Genomic DNA, 18,959 nt, shown 5'->3' on the forward strand with positions numbered 1-18,959 from the left:
GAGGAAAATCAGCCACATATAAACCCCGTTAACTGCATCTCCCTTTGATTTGTGCCAGGAGGAAAAGAATGTATTCCTCAAAAGTGATGCAGCACCTGCAAACAATTCATTTCCCCGGTTTGAGAGTTAACATTGTTTCATATTTCTGTTCTTGTTACTGTTAGCAAAACTTCTACTGTGTGTAGAAAAAAAAGGCAGGAAAACTAGTCTTCTCTGAATGCTTAGCTTCATTGTTTCAATGAGTCTCCATCAAGACCAAGAAGCAGCCATTTGATTTAAGTGGGGAATGCTGTCTGTCTGCCTTGGAAAGTAACATGAAGCAAAGGGGGGGAAAGCAGAATGAATAATAACTGAGGCTTTTTGGAGTGGAAATAATATTTTGATGAAGCATGCAGTGACTACGAAGTAGGACAGCGTGACTCAATGGGGACGCCTGGTTCCTGGCCCAGAGCTCACTTCTGTGGGACTGGTTTCTGTCCTGGAGACAGTTCTGCATTTTTTGGAAACATCTTCCTCTGAAATAAGGGGCCATTGTCTCTTAATCCCTAGTATCCACCTCTGGTCTAGGACAAGGATTTTAAAACCCCTCTCAGAAAGATTAAGTACCAGAGCCCTGGTACTCTGGCTGGCTCTCCCACTCAGAGGAGCCATTCAATATTAAGGACTGTGATGGAGATATTACTAAGACACCATTGTGCACATACTCTGCAACGTACCAGTTTACAACTAATCACATTATATTTTGCTTTCAGATAGGATGGGTGAAAACACAGATTACAAATTCAATTTCTGTTCTATATTTGATTCTCAGAACAGCTAATCCTCTCTGTAAACTGCAAACCCTGTCCAGAATGTTATCCTGTTCTGATCTGCTGTTAGTAATTGGGTTTTCTTCCAAGAATTTAACTCGCATTTGTTTTTTTTAAGCTAGTAAAATTCCTAAATAAATAATGCAGAAATATTTTCAAACTCAGTGTACCCTCAGTTTCCAGTCCTACTTCCTTTTGCTGGTCTCAGCCTGCTGTGTTCAAGACTTTTAGCACTTGGTGATGTCTTTCATTCAGCTCAGTAAACAATGTTCAGAGTCAGAGCTGAAACTGCGGAGTTGAAACAATCTAAAATTATAATCTTTCACAAATGAGATTGGCGGAGAGTGTTTCAGAAAAGAGTCTGGTAAAACTCAGTTATGTGTCTTGGATGGACTGTGAAAAATGTTGCTGCTTCTGTAAGAGCAGGTTTCACAGACGATTTCTGAATTGCTAAGGCAGAAGGCTGATGTGAAATTTTTCATTGTGATTTTCCCTGTCTCTTCAGTGGTCTTTGTTGTCCATGTAAAAATGAAGTAGGATCCAGAACTTTTAGATATCACTCTCTAAAAATCACTGGAAGGAATTCATATTTCTAAATGTGTAAGCAACTAGGTCTTCCTCAAAAAATAGTGATAAATGACCTATCAGTCATAGTTCCCAATATCCAACAGAAGCCTTACCTAAAATCCTATATCTAAACATCTTCCAGGTTTCTCACTCTTTGCATTCAGATACAAGCATAGCATGAGCCCAACTATATCCAAATTATCTGTCTATTTTTCACTCTCACACCAATTCACAGTTGATATTCACAAAACCATTCCATCTATCTGAGCTTCAAATGTTGGGCGATATTAAAAAAAGTACCATCTGTTTGATGCAGTAGGAGCTTCTCTAAGACGAGAACAGAAAATAAGTGCATGTGTACATGTGCATGCGTGGAGAACAAAACATGAGACCCCCTCAGCTGAGAATCCAAGCAAAAATGAAAGCTCCCCTGCGCTCCTCAAACACAGCTCCTGTTAGAGGACGAGGAGCATGGTCGAAGTTTTACTTCCAACAGCCAGAGCTCTGCAGTCCTGCTGATTCCCACTTACCTTCGGGCAGTGATGCGGCTTGACAACGTTCATTTCAACACAACACCTAAGCGAAATGTACAGGTGGGATTTGTCTGACGTAACTTCAACCATCTACAAGTTCGGCATCTCATGCGTGTCATTCTGCTAGACTCCCTCTCTCGCCAGCAGAGAAAGAGGACAACTTCCAAAGGGTAAATCAGCCCACATGTCTCTGAAACCCAGTTTAAGACGGGATGAATCATCCTCTGGAGATACCACCCGCCTCCCCAGTGACTGCAGGGGAACCTGCGTGACTAGCTTAGCTTGGAGCAGTCATCGCTAACTTTTAGATGGCTACTGTTAATGGTTAAGTGGGGTGAATACCATTAGTTTCCTGATTATATACATTACCCTAAAATAAGAAACAGGAGCTGCCAGACAGAGCTGACGTATCAGGATCCTGAGGCACATGGCTGTATGGTAAGTCGCAATTCCCATCCCTATAACATCTCTGAATAGAGAGCTATGGGAAAAGAGATTTTTCTCTTTTCAGGAAAGAGGAAATGTCTACGATACACTCATACGTGTGACCCCCAGGGCAATTCTGGATGTCCACTGAGAGGGACAGCATGGCAGAGGCTGGGTCTTTCACTACGAGCAAGGAACGATCTCATTACTTTTTAGAGTTATTGGGGCTCATAGAAGAAGCGAGGTTACGTTAAAGAGAGCCTTGTGTAACCTACTGACTGTACTAAAGGACATATTGCTGATATTCAGTCTTTCAGTGCTAATGATTAATGGCAGAATATAAGCAGGAACCAGCAAGGCTGATTGTGAGAGGCTGAGCTGACAGTTTCTTATTTTCTGCAGCAGACATAAAAGTATCTCAACCTTTGACAAATAACACAAATGTCTATACTCTGGCTTTTCTTAACATAAAAAGGGCATGTGTTTGCTGCTAATGGAGTACTAAGTGCAATTAACCCTGTAGCACATTAATGCATTAGGCTCGAAATGTTTCGTAAGCTGGATAATAAGGATGCTTCAGCACCAAATGTCCTCACTAAATGTGAGTGAAGCTAGGCTGTTTGTTTCGAAACTACTCACAGAATTAATGCCTGACATTACAACATGCTTGATAATATAGGACTGTTAGAAGGGTAATGTTAGTTAATGGAGTAAGGAAAAGCAGGTATGGTGAGAGGCCAGTGAAAGGCGATTTGTAGCCATAAAAGTAAGTTCACTACAAAGGTGCTAGAAACAAAATGGTTTTGTCTTGTTTGTACTAAGCCAGAAGAGGTGTGTGTGAGTAGCATAAGTTGCTACGGTTGGCTTGTGTGAATCCGTAGGTAATGCTAGTGGGAGAGTGTTAAACTTACACTTTGTCTTGGCTAATGCGAGCATGAACTGTAATAGACTGCATGTGACTTCAGAAAGATAAACAGCAGTAAACAAGCCTTTCTGGGTGACGGGTACAGAAGAACTATGGAGCTATGCTGGAATTACAGAGCTGTGCTGGGATTCAGGTTTGGCCCCCTAAATGCTCTGAGGAGCCCCCACTGGGGAGGAAAGAGAAGGGAGAGGAGGGCAGAGAGAGAGGCTTCAAGTATGACATTTTCTTTCACTTTCTTAAAAGCATGGGTTTAAGCCATTTTTACTCTTTAAAATGTTTATGTGCTGTCATGTGATGGAGTTTTAGGAACCTGCTGTTCATTTCTTGCTGCTTTACAGCAAGAATATCTAGCAGCCGCCTTGAATTCACTGGGGCCAGCTAAAACCGGAGAGCCAAGGTTAGCCAGGACCACTGGCCAGACTCAGGCTGTGCTACCTTGCACCCTCCCTTACCCACAGAGATCTGCCAGCACTGAGAAAATGGCCTCGATCCCACAAAAACATACACCTCACCATGCTAAAGCGGGTTTTGGCATCGGCTTGTCCATGCATGGGAAGAACCTGCAAACACCAGCCAGGCAGAGCAGCCCCCCGGAGGTGACCATGTCCCGACTGCCCATGAACACCCCCTCTGTGCACCCCTCGGATGGTCAGCAGCTGAAAGGGTGTTGCCCTAAATCCTCAATCCAACCAGACGGGGATGGGGTCCATGGGCACCGCAGAGCATGCTTGGCCTGCTGTGCTGCAAGAGTCACCGGGATGCAAAAATACTTAATCGCCTTGAACTGATCATCACGCCATTATTTTTCTGCTGTGTTTTGGTTTTAATCTGAATCCAGTTTGGCGTGTTAAAAATAGCATGGTGAGCTTTGGAAAAATCTGTTGGGTTTGCTAGAGTCTAGGCATTTATACCACAGTTGCTGTTGCTCTAATTAAAAAGAAAAGCTCACATGACAGAAATGATTCCTATGTGCTGACGTTTCAATGCAATAAGCACAGCACCAAAATCCAGTCTTGGCGTTGTTCTGTTCTTTGTGGACCTCAGGCCAAGAGGAACAATGGCTGTAGATGGCTCAGTGTCCTGCTCCACAGGTCAGTACAGTAGACACCCAGAAAGGTTGAACTCAATACATTTTTTTGGAGAAAAAAAAAAAAAAAAAAAAAAAAAAGAAGGTAATTTCTCTGTTTGGCATCCAGAATGACTCAGTAAACCAGAAAAATGACTCCAAAATTCTTTACTTGCTTTCTGAAGAGGATGAAAATACCACCCTGAGTAATTTCATAGAATCTTTGACAAAGGCGGCGGTCCTTTTCTTTTTTCCAGTTAGATCAGGCTCTGTACCCCTCTGATTTTCCATCTCTGTTACAAATATGATGTTGATTAAGACACTGGAAACAGAAATCCTCTTGAATTAAGCATTTTTCTTGGAGGAACTCCTTACAACTCTGTAAGCAAAGCCACTACCCTGTGACATTTGAAAATGAGAGCCATGAAGCCACCCACCTGGGAATAAGGCCACTGGCTGGTTCGGCTCTGTTACCATTTAAATCTCAAAGGTCAAAAGAAAATGTTCCCCAGTAGTTTCTTCATGGAAAAAAATTGGGCATGAGCTGGGGAACATTTTCTTGCTGGTGGATTTTTAATTGGAAACAGACTCTATAGGAATTTTTCTTAAAAACGTGGCCAAAGGGTTAATAACATTATGAAGGAAAATAGGACTCTGCAGCAAACCTCACTTCTCCGCTGGCAGGTTGGGGGTTTGGGTGGGTACTGCAAAATCACCTTATCCTATATGAAACACGGCCACGGCTTCCCCCATCCCACCATCTTCTCCTTTGCCTGGCAGCAGACCAGGCTGTGGCAGGGGTGGGACACGGGGGTGTTTCACAGATGTGCTAAGCCCTGGGCACGCGTGTGAAGCGCAGAGGGAGGTGTGTGTCCAGGCAAGCGGGTAATGAACTGCTGCGGGTCTCTGGGTGAGAGGATCCTTTAAAAAGAGATAAACCAAGCAGCGCTTGTTTCCCCCAGGTGTGCATCCCCTTTATGTAGGTGCTGGATAGAAAGCGCGTTACGCTGTAATTTCATTTTTTAATCAGCTCCGAGAACAAGTGACCTCTTTGAAGCTGGTTTGCGCAGAGCCCCGGTTCGGTGTGCGGCTGTAACGCCACGAAACCTTTGATCTTCCCTCTCCCGCAGCCCCAGCACAGCTGGCCCCTCCACCTCCCGCTTCGCATTTGGCTCTGCCTCCACCAGCTTGGCAGGTGGCCACTCCATGGGACATCCCCATCCCCTGCCCCTTGGCCGGGACACAGCTACCAGCAGCCCAAAGTCTTCCTCTGGTGGACATGAGAACCAGCTTTTTGGGGATCTTGAGCTCAGGTGCCTGTGGGTGTACCAGGGTTGGTGTCTGCTGGGCTGGGTCATGTCCTGTCCCTCCCAAAGCAGAGCCCTTGCTGCCCCAGCGTGGGGAGATGCTCAGTCAACTCTGCCCACCGGAGGAGAGCCCGTCCCTGCCGTCAGCTTTGGCGAAGACCATTTTGCGCCTGCCCACGCCTCTGAAAGGTCAGTTTATCAAACCGCGACAAACGACCGGGAGCCTCCGCGGGCGCAGGGAGGATGGGGACACAGGGAAAGGGCAGGAGCCAAGGAAGTTACGGAGGCGAGAGCTAAGCTTCCCCAGTGTGGTGTAGGAGTGATGCACAGCAGTGCTGGGCTGGGCTCCCCTCTCCCCCCAGCCTCCCACCACCCCCCCACAGGAGGCTACTGGTGTTCACGGCCCCGGCCTTGCAGGTATGGACCTGACGTGTTGGCCTCAGGTGTGGCTCTGCATTCAACCCCCGCTGATGGTGCCTCCTTTATTTCAACGACTACCGAGAGGGGCTTCAAAGCCAACAAACTCCTTCAAGGATCGCCGCGTCCCTTTGCCCTCCCTGCTGTGCCCCTCTGGACCTGCCGACACACAAACCTACTTAGTTTAATTCAACACTCCCGCTGCAGAGCGCTTTCAAGTGCTCTTCTGCAACGCGCAGGTTCCCGGGAGAGGTGACGCGGCTCTCTGAGCCCGGTTTGTCCTTTAATTTACCCCCGTGCCAAGGCAGAACAACTTCTCCCAAAGTCAGTAGCACATCCTGCAGCTGCACCAGTAGAAATTCAGGATGAGGCCGTGGAAACACAAAATTACCTGTGAGTAATTGCCATCACAGTTAGCGGTACTGTAGGATGCCCAGTTCTATTGCACAACTCTGCGATGTCCAGCAAGCCGGTTGCAAGTTGGAGCTGAGCCCTTTCAAACTCAACAAGTACTGTTATAATGAAGCTCATACCTCATAACTGGGTTGATGAATAGCTTAGCATTGATTTAATGAGTTCCCTTCAGAAGCCTCCAATACTGCATTCCTTAGAAGATTAAGGGTTGGTTTTTATTTTTTTATTTCTAATGATGTTGTTACTGAGGAGGCATGAGAATCTGAGATATGCCCTGCTTACCCCTGGGTGAACCCCATTTACACAGCATTTTTACTGCAGGAATCCTTCCAAACATTGCACAGATGGAATTTCACATCTGACAAAAGAAACAGATAATGTTTATCGAGAAAAAAAAAACAACTTAATACTGCCTGAGTTTGCATTTGCTTTCTCATGCGATTGTGCCTCTTCTGCGTTTTTAGTGTCAAAAGTACTCTCCAGAGACTGTTCGAGATGTGCTTTTTTTTTTTTTTTTAAACCAGCATAAATGACAGACAATGTGCTTTACCAATGTCTATGGGAACACTCGCCACCCTTTCAAAATACCAAAACATTGTCATACTGAACTGTAAAGATGCCAGGGAGCTCTGTACAAGCCTTGCTTCTAGTGGCCATCAGGCAACCAACTCATTAAGCTCTGGCAAAAAAGCAGCAGTGCCTTCAGCCCAGCAGAGCCGGCACGCTCCCACCTGCCAGGACGGAGGAGAGGGAGCACCGTCACGTCTAACCCCCGAGACGGATGAAGAGAAGCAGCCTGCTGTGGGGAACCTGGCACAGATTTGGATCCTCCGAGGTCTTGCTCCTGAGGACATGACTTTCATGGTCGTGGTGGTCTCCAGGGCAGTGGGGACCGTAGGCAACAGAGGTGCGCACGGTGGGACGGGAGTGTGAGTATCAGCTCTCCCTTTACCTCGTTTCTGCCGTCACTCATACAGCAAAGGGGAGGGAAGGGAAAGGGTATCTTTGCCGTTTCTTTTTAAAGGAGAAACAAAAGGCGAGGCTGGGTGAAATGAAAATTCTGCTCTCAAAAGAGCAGGAAGAGAGAGAGACTTGAATTTTGCAAGTCAGAGTTTACTTGCTCTTGAGCCTCGCAGCGGTTCTCCAGTACAAAAAAAGGCACTCGGTTTGTGGCCAAAAAATTGCTGACAAAAAGAAGAAAAAAAAGACTTGCAAAAACGCGGCGGCATTATTTCTGTTTAAAAGCGGTGGGCTGTCAGTTCGACAGTGTGCGAGCTCTCCCTTTTAGCCAGAATACATTTCTCCCACCGTTTTCCCCGTGCTGTGAACCGTGTTTAAGCAAACAATGCAGGCTAATGAGAGCGAAAGTTTTAATTAACGTTTATCATCATTTACGAACAACTTGGCAAAGGTGGCAGGGACCCCGCAGCCCCCCGGCGATCCAGCGGCACACCCCATCGCACAACAGCCGGGCACCTGCCTGCCGTTCAGCTTGGCAGTAGGAAAATGCCCATCGCTAACCCCCTCCCCAGCAGGTAATCTCCAAATAACTCGGCACGCCGTGCTTTCCGGCTCCCGCTGCTTGGGTGAAAACCGCTCCGCAGGCAAAACTTTGTAAACACGTCGCAACGCTACTCTTTAAAGGAAGCCTGCACGGCTGCTAAACCGAGGATCCCCACACCATCCGTGAGAGCTGGCAGCACCCAGCCCTCCCCGGCTGCCAGCCCCCCCTTCCCCTTTAAATAAACATCTGTGTACAAAGCAAAAGCTGCTCAAGATCCCCCCTCCTTCCCCTTAAAAAGAGATTTGAAGCCCGCAACGGCACTGAATGCAAACACGCATCTAACTCGCGTTACAGAAATAGGTCGTGCAGCAAACACAGCCCGCAGCCGCTGCTGCGTCCAGAGACGCTACTTTGTAAAAAACAGCAAAAGTACCTTTTGAATTCTTCCATCAATATCCAAATAAATACACTTGGGCCGGTAAGTTGAGGAGGCAGATCCCATCTTGCTACAGTTGGGCTTTCACTGGACTTTTTTCCAGTGTCAAACAGAGCAGAAAATAAGGTTTATCCTAGCAAGCCGAGCCACCGCTGCCTGACAGTTTGGTGTCCCCGCTCTTCTGTATCCCACTGTACTCTCATTCTGGGAAGGTCCCTCCTCTAACATGCATGCATTTTGCTGTGCTTCTGTCTCTCTCTGCCACCTCCTTTTAGTTTTGCTTCCCTCCGAATCCAGCTGCCTCGGACAGGGAAAGACACAGGCTCCAGCTGCTGTCTGCAAGTGCCCTCTCCACTCCCATAGCAACAGCCCCTCTCGGCTTTAGGGCTGAGAGCTGCTGCTCTGACCCTGGGGCTGACCAGCTCCTCTGACACACAAGACCAAGTGGTATTTATCCCCCGGGGTGGCTGGGGAGGGGAGAAAAAACCACCTTCATCAGGGTGGTGAGAGATGTCATTCATTTTTATGCTGAAATAGGACTGTAATCATGAATTAGTGCCGACCCTTGAGCTGCCTGCACCCTGCAAGCGGTGTGAGAGGCTCCCAGCTGTCCTTTCAGACACCCCCAGCAGCCAGGGCTCAGACCGTCTCAGCCCAAACTCAGCAGCTTAATTTCCACATCCCTCCTGTTATCATTACAAGGATGGAAAGAAAAAGCAGCAGCTTTCCCCCCCCCCCCCGTAATCTCCAGAAGCACGAAGAAAGCGTAAAGCCCATGCTCTCGCCCAACACCATCCGCACCACCCCCGGAGCGAAGGAATTTGTCATTTAAGGGAATGTGAAGTATCCTGGCAAAGGCGTCTCCCATGGGAAGGCGCAGCCGAAAACCAGGAGGGAGCAAAGCATCCGACGGTCGATTCCCTGAGCGGATGCCAAATGCCATCTGCCGCGGGTCTGTGCTGCGCTGCAGTGCCTGCGGGGAGCCGAAGCCGCGGCGGGTGATGCTCCGTCACGGAGAGGAGAGAGCTTTGGAGGCAGCCGCTCCTCCGCCCTCGCAAGGGAGAGGCTGTTCGACGGGCTGCAAGCACGCACAGCGGCTGGAAACAGCTCGCCCTGCGAGTGTTAGTTCTCGGTCTTTTCTGAGGCTTCTGATGGAAGAGCTGCAAAAACCTTTCCCGGCTTCTTTTGCGCCGCAGTCTGGGAGAGGTGGGCTTGCGGCAGCGGGGTCGGTGCCGCCTTCCCTGCCCACCCCCAGGCCCTCGAGCGAGACGCAACTGACCCGCAGAGGAGACCAACGTGGCCCTGTGGGCTACGGCACGATGTGCAGCCTCGGCTGCCCCCCGCAACGCACGGGCAGGGCTCGTTCGCTGGGAGAAGGGGATTCGGGAGAGCTGGCAGGGCTGAGCGGGTCCTGGAGCCAGAGCCAGGCTGCCCTTTCGGACCGAAGCCAGCGGTACTCCCTCACAGCCAGCGGCAAGGCAACTCTTTGGGGAGGTGCAAGCCTTTGCTTCACATCTTTCCTCTGCCAGCTTGGAGCAAACACTTGAAGTCTTTCAGGAGAGAGCCCTTGCCACTGTAGGGCTATGCTGTAAGCTATCCCCCAAGCTATCCCCCAGTCCATCCTGTAAGCTGTCCTGGAGGCTACCCCCAGGTTATCCTCCAGGCTATTTTGCAGTCTACCCCACAGGGTATCCTGTAAGCCATCCCGGAGGCTAATCCCCATGGCTATCCTGTAAGCTATGATGTAGGCTATCCCTACGGTTATTCCAAGGTGGGTGCAGCCTCTCCCACTGCAACAGTCCTTCCTCATCAACCCCACTGCTTCTGGACATCGGTCGGGACTTCTGTGACCGATCATTTCATACCCTGCTCTGCTCAGCGTTGCCTTAACCCTCTTTTACCATGGTTCACTCCTGAGTGACTTGATTGACCTTGACAAGCAGCAGGTACCCCAAGGAAGATGGTCACGTCAACAAAAACGCAGTGGTTTAGAAAGAGGCAGCAAAACTGCTCACACGGGGAGATGCACATGGGGCGTTTGGTCTTGCAGAGGAGGCAGCTGAGATCTACCCCCGTGGTGGCCTGCTCCAACACAAGGTCTCTGGTGCATTGCAGGATTTCATCACACATCATTGAGACACCTAATGATCAGAATCTCACACCGGTGAGTATCCACCTTTTGATTTCTGTTTAAAAAAGTGACCAGCTGCTCCAGCCAAAGGACAGGCTCTGAAATCCAGGTGATGATCCTGTTCCTGCCTCTCCATCCTATCTATTGTCCCTGGGTATTTAAATTGTGTTTCTTACGCTCCAGCACACATCCCACTCGCCTGCCTTAATTACATTTATACTTGTTGGAAAAATTGGTTTGCTGTAAAATTGCTGACTACTGCACTTTTCAAGAACTTTTCATGTAGAAGTGAATCTAGAAAAGCTGAGCTCTCAGAAATTATGGTAAGAGCCTGATGCAATCTAAGGCACAGCTCAGGCCCATGCCTGAAAGGCGACAAAAGATGGTATTCATCAAAGAGGACGTGCAGCTCCGTGAGATAGCTGCCTGCCTTTAGCTGGTTTAACCCTCCCGAATCTCCTTATTTCATTACATGTTGTGCAACGCGGGGCAAAAATGACTTGGAAGAATTATCCTATCTTACCAAACCCTTCAACAGTTCATCAGCTGGGCCAAATCCTGGCAATACAGCGCCAGACGATGTTTCTCCATCATTTGCCTTAAACGAGCATTTTGAACAGCTACGGGCAGCACTAAGCTGTTATCCCCCAGGCCGCAGGGGGCACGTCAAGTGTTGCACAGCTCTGCTTTGCCTTCTCTGCTAAGCTGTTTACCGAGGCCAACACACACCACTTTGTACACACAACCCTTAAAGGCAGATGTGGCTTTCAGAGGGCTGCGGGGCTTGAGCCTTTGGCCCGACGATCTGGCGGTGCCCCAGCCAGATGTCACTTACGCCGGCGGCTGCTCCCAAGGAGTAAAAAAAGGTGCCTCTGTCTCCTGGTCCCAGCGTCTGCTCCACACAGGCAGTTCAGAGGCAGCTTTATGAAGGTTTCCAAGGTGTAACTGTAGGATATTCAGATCACACGCTGTTTGCACTTGGACTCACTGCTGTCAAGGCAGAGAACATCCACGCTGTCTTTACATGGGTTGAGATCCCCCCCTGCTGCAAGTGCTGCTGAAAGGGCGAGTGTAAAGCTTTAGGGATGAAGAGGGCTGCATCAGCCACTCTCCATGGAGGGCTGGCATGGGGTGGCATGGCACCATCCCCATCCACTCTGTCCCCACGGCTGCAACTACGCAGAAGGGACCGAGACGGCGAGCTGTTGAGGACAAGGCAGGGACAGCATTGCCGCTGCCTTTGCTCACCTTTCCCATGGACTGCCAGCCTGTGCAGCCCCTCCGAGGAGCTGCCCATCAGACCCATCCTGAGGTGGCAACGTCCTTTTGTGATAGTCTCCCCAAATCTGTCCTTTCTCCGAAGCATCCCCATCAATCACAGTCACCTATCTACAGCCATAGGACGGGGTTTCCAGGGCTCGCTTCATCAGTCCTGAAGTGGCTGTGCTCACACGGTGGCACCCACTGCAGACCACGACACCCAGCCTCTCTAAAACCTAGTTTTCCTGCAGCACTCAAGGAACTAAGTCCCCTCGCAACCTGCTGTGAGCAGCTGCACATCCAAACTGGGCAAGTGCAGGGCGGTAATCTTCAAAAGGATTTAGATGGAGGGGAAAAAAAAAAAAAGAGCCAGGTATGTTAAACCTTTCAGGGAAAGACCTCCCATTCACTTTTCCGCAGGGAAATGCATTTCCACGAGTCATCGCTGAACCCCGTTTCCTCACTCTCCTTGTCGTCCGCGGTGGAGCGAGACGTCTCGGTGCCCTGCCTGCGGTGCCTGCCCCTGCCCTGCGCCCCGGGGGGCTGCGTGGGGCTGGACTCTACACCCACCTGCAGGGCAGGGAGAGGTGCCTGCGGTTGAGGCCAGGGAGGGAAAACCTTTGGGCTTGTGCAAAGCACAGAAAGTAGCTGGGTGCCCTCGGAAGGGGGTGATAAGGGTCTAAGGCTGTATTTGGAAATGCCTCCTGGGCCATTGGGACTGGGAAGGCGCAGCCTGGCCTGAGAAGGTGATGGGCAGCTGGAGCATGACTCAAGCCAAGTATTTTAAGGACAGTGATATATTTTGAACAAAGTTTGCCTAGAAGAAAAAGCAGAGAATAGTGATTTTTAAAAATCAACTTTTTCCTTACCTACTCCATATCTAAGCTTCTCGGCTGCTTCCTCTGCCCATGAATCCCTTCTCTTGCATGTCCCCTCCTTCAGCGGTAGGTCTCTTGCACATGCCTGTCTCCATGTTCCCACAGGACCTTCTCTTACTGCTTTACCTCTCCACACCATTTCCCTCAAACTGACCAAAACACCAGATTGCCCCTGGAGCTGGGAAGGTTTCCCCTTCACTCCTCCAGCTCCTCTTCCCCTCCCTACTTTGTTCAGCCTTCTCTCCCCCCTTTCACCATCTTTGGTGTCTCATCACTCTTGCTTCTAGATTTTGCTATTTTTCTCCCCCACAAACCTGTGAGTCAAGGTCAAGTCTATATAGGAATTAACTTTCCATGGGGGTTACACTGTTAATAGCTAAACCAATGGCTATGCCCGCGTAAGCTCCTCCATCACGCCTGTTGCGGAGCATGACTGACATTTTCAGTCCAGCTCTCACTCCTTTCCATCAGCCTATGGAAAGCCTATGGCTTGCTGTAAATGGAAATTTTAGCTTGCTTCTTTGCACATTTCTTCTATATGCTGCCAGGTTTCCACAGGACCGGTCCTGGAAATGACCATATTTAATGCTAATTACAGAATGACTGATTATTAATACTGGCACCTTTATAGGATTTGTCTATATGGGCCCTGAAAGCCTGCATTTGGCCCTTCACCACGCAGCAGTCCAGCTCCCCACCTCACTCTTGGCTCCAGCCCCATCTCTGTGTCCATTGCTCAACCCATCCCCATCCCCAATCCACACGGTGCAGCCGTAATCGCCTGCATCCCGGTTTCCATGGCAAACCCCCAGGAACATGGGCTGGAAGGGAGCTGTGGCATCTCCTGACATGGCTGGTCTGGGGCACCAGGGTGCAGATATAGAGCCCTGTGGGCTGGAGAATGTAGTATTACTCACTCGGGAACCAGCCTTGCTCTTTAATCCAACAATGCTGGCCACCTTGGTGATAATACTGCCTTTATTCTGTTTACAACTGTTGTTAAAATTCTCGTACCAGTAGTTCTTGCTTGTCTCAACACTCACACATACCAGTTAATAGGCTCAAATCTTGGGAAAGTAAAAATAGCAAACCCTGTTAACTCACGCATACTTGTCCACGTGTGCGGTACTGGCTTGGAGAAGGGGAAGAGCAGTCTCAAGCCACAGGAGATCCTTCCACTTTATGAAAGCATGTGTCCATTACAGGATCTGGCATTTCTTGACTTTTCTGCCTACTGAGGGGAAAAAAAACCTTCTTTCTCCAGCTCTATGTTAGCAATTTTTTTAGCAATCTGCTTTCTAAAGCACTTGCAATACCTGGCAGTTCCCCCAATTGATTTCCTGAAGGTCTCCCAGCGGTGCAAAGCCACTGCCTTTCCCTGCTCCCTGCTGGGTGTGGAGGAAGCTCAGCCCCCACAAGTGTTTCTTTTCACTGCAGCGCAAGCACCAGGTCCTTGGCACAGGCCCTGCAACGCAGCGGCACAGACAACCCCACGTCCTGAATTTGCTAAGAGCGCTTTGCATCACCTCCCCAGGCGACCCTATTTCCCTGCCAGGAGCAGGACCTCGGGCATCGCCATGCCCCGCGCCGCGGTGCCGAGTGCTGCCAGCTGCCTACGGAGACACTTGGCCGCACCCTCTAACATCGCAGCAATCCTGCAACCTCTCTGCTTGATTTTCAGGCTCCCTTCTCTCTCTGCTTTCCATTTTCCACCTCTTCCCTTCATTTCTCACTCCCCTCCCATCTCCGCAATCCAGCTATCTGTTCCCAGGCCTTCATTTAAACTATCGACGAGGAGCCAAGAGTACCTGAGTGCCTTGCAATCTTGCCCTAGGCACTGCTGTATACAATATGAAGCATGCAACACATACACAATATGAAGCGTGCAATACATACATACGCACACAGACCCTAACTAGCTGCTAATGACACACACAGTCAGTGTGCCGGATCCCTGGTATAGAGCTTCTGGGAAAGCCCAGCTATAAAAGCTGTGTTTTCATAAGGTTATGGAAGAAGTCAGCAGACCCAACTGGAACTTTCAAGAGCTGATGAGAAAAAAATAAATGACATTAACTGTGTCTGGAGTCACCCGCTAGATCATTCAGAGGGATGATAGCCAAGAAGTGGAAAAGTCAATTCCCTCCACTGGACAAGGTTGGCTCATGCTCTTGGCAGGAAAGCCTGAGCGGGGGCCGCAGCCCAAGCTCCCAAACAGGAGGGAGGCAATATATGGCTCGACTTGAAGAAAACCGCCTGGCATTTTATGTGGTGCAGGAAAGTGAAGTTACTTCAGATGCCTGTTTTGGGAGACTGCCATCTGAGCAGCTCAGAGCTGTTCAGTGACTCACTATAAATCAGCTATTTCCATCTTTCTGACAAGTGGACCTCAGAAACCCTAAAGTCTTGGCAACCCAAAGATTGCTAATACCGGTGCCAGCCTGGCGTAACGTATTTCACACGTCCACAAGATGTGGGGCCTGGGGGACGGGGGCACCCATGCGCTTTTGTGTCTGGGTGTCCTGGTTTCAGCTGGGATAGAGTTAACTGTCTTCCTAGTAGCTGGTACAGTGCTATGTTTTGTGTTCAGTATGTGAAGAATGTTGATCACACACTGATGTTTTCAGTTGTTGCTCAGTAGTGTTTAGACTATAGTCAAGGATTTTTCAGCTTCTCATGCCCAGCCAGGGCACCTGACCCAAACTGGCCAACGGTGTATTCCATACCATGGGACGTCCCATCTAGTTTAGGAACTGGGAAGGGGGGGGCAGGGATTCGCCGCTGGGGGACTGGGCTAGAGACCTGACATGGGCAGAGCAGGAGGCAATCACTGCTGCATCCGTGAGTCATCCCTGGGTGCCTCCTCGTCTGCACGCGGCTGCTCACCCCCTCCTTACGACACCGACCCACCGTCACATCAGCAGGAATGGCTACGAAACGTTTCACTACTCGACGTTGCTTTTCAGCAAGCCAAGTGCATTGGCAGAGTTCAGACCCTGGGTGGGAGATTGTACCTCAACTGCATCACGCCTGCTAGCCACGTGAATTCCTGGGGGGTCACCATAAAGGGACTTTGCATAGTTCTTTGCAGTACATAAAAAATTAGACCTTCTATTTTATCATGATTTTAAAAATACAGACCTTCATAGATAGCTAGATAATATCTCAAATATATAACATTTTTCTGTAACGTACGTATTTTCACATATTTGTTCTCTTTGCACAGATCAGTCCTGTTTACATTAATCTTTTAGGGTGGGAATCCAGAACAGAGCCACAGATACAAAAAGGATGACAAAAGCCTCAGGTAGCGCTAAAAGTGCCTGATCTGCTCCACCAGAATACTGAAGGCTGCATGAAATGGAGAAACTTTTAACTATTCTTGCAGTTTCCAAAATTACATTGGGTTCAGTGATGCTTTTCCATGGGAGCATTACCTAGACAATCACTCATCACACGTCCCTCTCTATTAGCATTGCCACCGTTTCTAAAAATCATAGGTCACAACCGAAGAAACTCAAAAGACTGGATGAGACATCATTAGCGTCTGCTTTCAAATAAGACATTTGTGCTTTTTTTACTTGTCTCTTCTTTTTTGAACCTGACAGTTCATCCAGGTCACGTACGTGAGCTTTCCTCTACAGCTTTGGACGCCAGAAATTTTCACCAAGGAACAAAATTCAACTGAGATTTTAATGCAATAATAAGACTCCATTCACCAAGGAAAACAGTAAATAACATAAATTCACGGTATGGTCAGGAGGAAGGGCAGCACTGAAGTATTACAGAAAATGAAATGGAAGTAGCTTATGAGGGGAGGGAATGCCTCACACAAAACCTGATTTTTTTAGTTTTTTTTTTTTTTAAATATTTTTCACTACCCTTTCTCCATCCTCCATTGGATTTTGCCCTGCACAGCCCAAGTTTTCACTATGGTGCTGGGTCTTGGCCCATACCTCCCCTGCCCTCCTGCACTCTCCCTTTCTTAGAGGTGGCCCCAGGTGAACCCTGGGACCAGTAATATTGGTTTTGAGATGTGAGGGACTTTCCTCTCCTGTCACACTCCAACACAGCTGAAGCCACGTGTCCTTCCTAGTCTTTTGTCCTCCTCTTCCTCCTTTCTTCCTTCTTTTTCCTTCTTTGAATGGGTTTCACGGGATTCACATATTATTTTTTTTTTATTTTTTTTTTATTAAATCCTTATCCTCTCACCTTCAGCTCCTTCGACACAACCTGGACAGTGGATGTGAAGGTTTTCACCTCTTTGGATCTCTCCCATCGCCCAAGTGTTTGATGAAAACGCATTGATGGCTCTTAGCCACTGTCTAAAAAGTTCCCATAGGCAGCAAACAAGTTTTTAGACAAGAAACCAAGATGATCAAGAACATACAGAAATAAACACACAGAAATAAAGTAAAAACCCAGAAGACCTCCACTACAAAGGAGACAACGTTGTGCCCAGCTCTTCTCTCCAACCCCACACCTTTCCCCTGCGCTTTTACTCTTCTTTTTGTTTGTTTCTCTTGTTGCTCTTCTACCGTTTCCTCTGACCAGCTCTGCTCCCCGCTGTCTGCCCCGGTGCCTTCACCCGCCACGTTTGGGGGAGCTCCACACTCTTCCCCTGCCCCATGCCATCCGAGGGGCACAGCCTCCCCGCTGTTTGCCATCTGGCTCTCCTGCCAGCAGCGCAACCAGCTCCGCACCATCCCTCCGCCCAAGAAAACAGCGCCTACGAGCAGCAGAAAAGCCACAGAGCCAGAATCACTTACCAACAAAACAGGATTCCTGCAGAGACGCCAAGCCCAGCTTGCTTTGGAGCGTACGCGTGCTTACCCCTCGCGCTTGCTAGGGAGAAGGCCAAAAGGCAACGCATCACTGTTCCTCTGAATAAAATGGCACTTGCAGTCTATTTGTCTTCTACACATCCCTCTCCCCTCCTCCAACCCAATCACACCATGTTCCCAGAGGGAGCAACTGAGACCAGTGTCTTATCTGAAGAACTTTCACCTGTTGCTGAAGAGCTGCTCTTCAGAGGTGCGCCTGGTTCGTGTGCCTGTGCCTGTGTGCACATACGTGTCTGTGTTACTATAAATCTTTAAGGTACGGCATGCATTATGAACATGCCTCCCCTGCAAACATCCCCACCCCTAAGACATGCTGTGGCTACCATAAATTAAATATTGCTAGCATGCTATAGCATCATATTGCAATATGCAAAACATCACCCTTACTAGCCTCTTCTGCATTGCTGAACATTACTTGCAGGAATTTCCAGAGAGTCCTCCACAAGGATATCCAAACCTCCTACAAGATTAAGACATACCATCACTACTTAAGAGGAGCCGCACGCTCTTCTCACACCTTTGGAGTCCTCTTTCTGCCCAGTGCTGCTGCTGTTGCTCTTTGGGTGCATCTGCTCCGTGTTTCTTTTGATGCGATTTCTTGAGCACCTGCCAGCTTCAACAACCGGCTCTGCTTCGTATTCTAAAGGTGAGGAGGTTTAAGCTCAGCCGAGTCCTCCTGAGACACAAAATCCATCACCGCGGATCACTTTGTGAAAGCATCCTGCCCTTGGCATCCTGGTCCAGCCTCTGCCAGCCCACGCATCCCCCCCAGAGCCTTAGCTGCTGCCGACAGCCCAGATACCTGTACGGGCAGAGCCCAGCAAAGGCTGCACGCTCCAAAACGATCCAGGATTTGATTCTGGGTGAATCAAACTGTAATTCACAATGCAATTGCTTGGACAAACTTGCTTGAAAATAGACTCATGCCGCAGAATACTAAACTTGCTGGAAAGTCATGCAGCACCTGAGTGCTTACTAGATCCACTTTTTGGCCTAAAAAAAATAAGACTAGCAAGACAGTTTATCACAGGGTGGTTTGTTGTTGTTCTCAGCAGAACCCATTTATGCGGAAAATTTCAACTGTGCTTGAAAAACAGAGACAGCAGAAGCAACGTATAAGGCAGCTCCTGATATTTATAGGAATACATAAGGTGAATGTACTGGAGCTGCTAATCATCCATTTTAACTGCTTTTATGGGTCTGGGAAGGTGAAAAAACTGTGTATAGGAACCAGTTTGCACTTCAGAATAACACTTCCTTTCTGATGACACACAGAAATGACATTTAGATGCTGCTTTGACAGATGCATTATTTTATTAGAGGATTTCAAGCAGGCAAATACAGGAGCTTTGTTTTCCCTGTTACTGTATGACTTACATCATCTGTAACCTTTCTACTAAGAGGTCTCATTTCAAATGACAGTGAAAACTGTTCTAAGAACT

At 48.6% G+C, this 18,959-nt stretch overlaps 1 protein-coding gene across 1 annotated transcript in view; it reads right to left on the reverse strand.

Moving 5' to 3' along the window:
* Positions 1 to 8,688, reverse strand: part of PDE9A (phosphodiesterase 9A) — a 50,201-nt gene extending 41,513 nt beyond the window's left edge. The window contains exon 1 of the mRNA XM_075033643.1: positions 8,402 to 8,688. Coding sequence (XP_074889744.1) covers positions 8,402 to 8,470 — 69 coding nt within the window. The 5' untranslated portion in view covers positions 8,471 to 8,688. The remainder of the gene's footprint in view (positions 1 to 8,401) is intronic.
* Positions 8,689 to 18,959: the final 10,271 nt, after the last annotated feature.

The sequence above is a fragment of the Buteo buteo genome, chromosome 8 (genome assembly GCF_964188355.1).
Source record: "Buteo buteo chromosome 8, bButBut1.hap1.1, whole genome shotgun sequence".
NCBI lineage: Eukaryota > Metazoa > Chordata > Aves > Accipitriformes > Accipitridae > Buteo > Buteo buteo.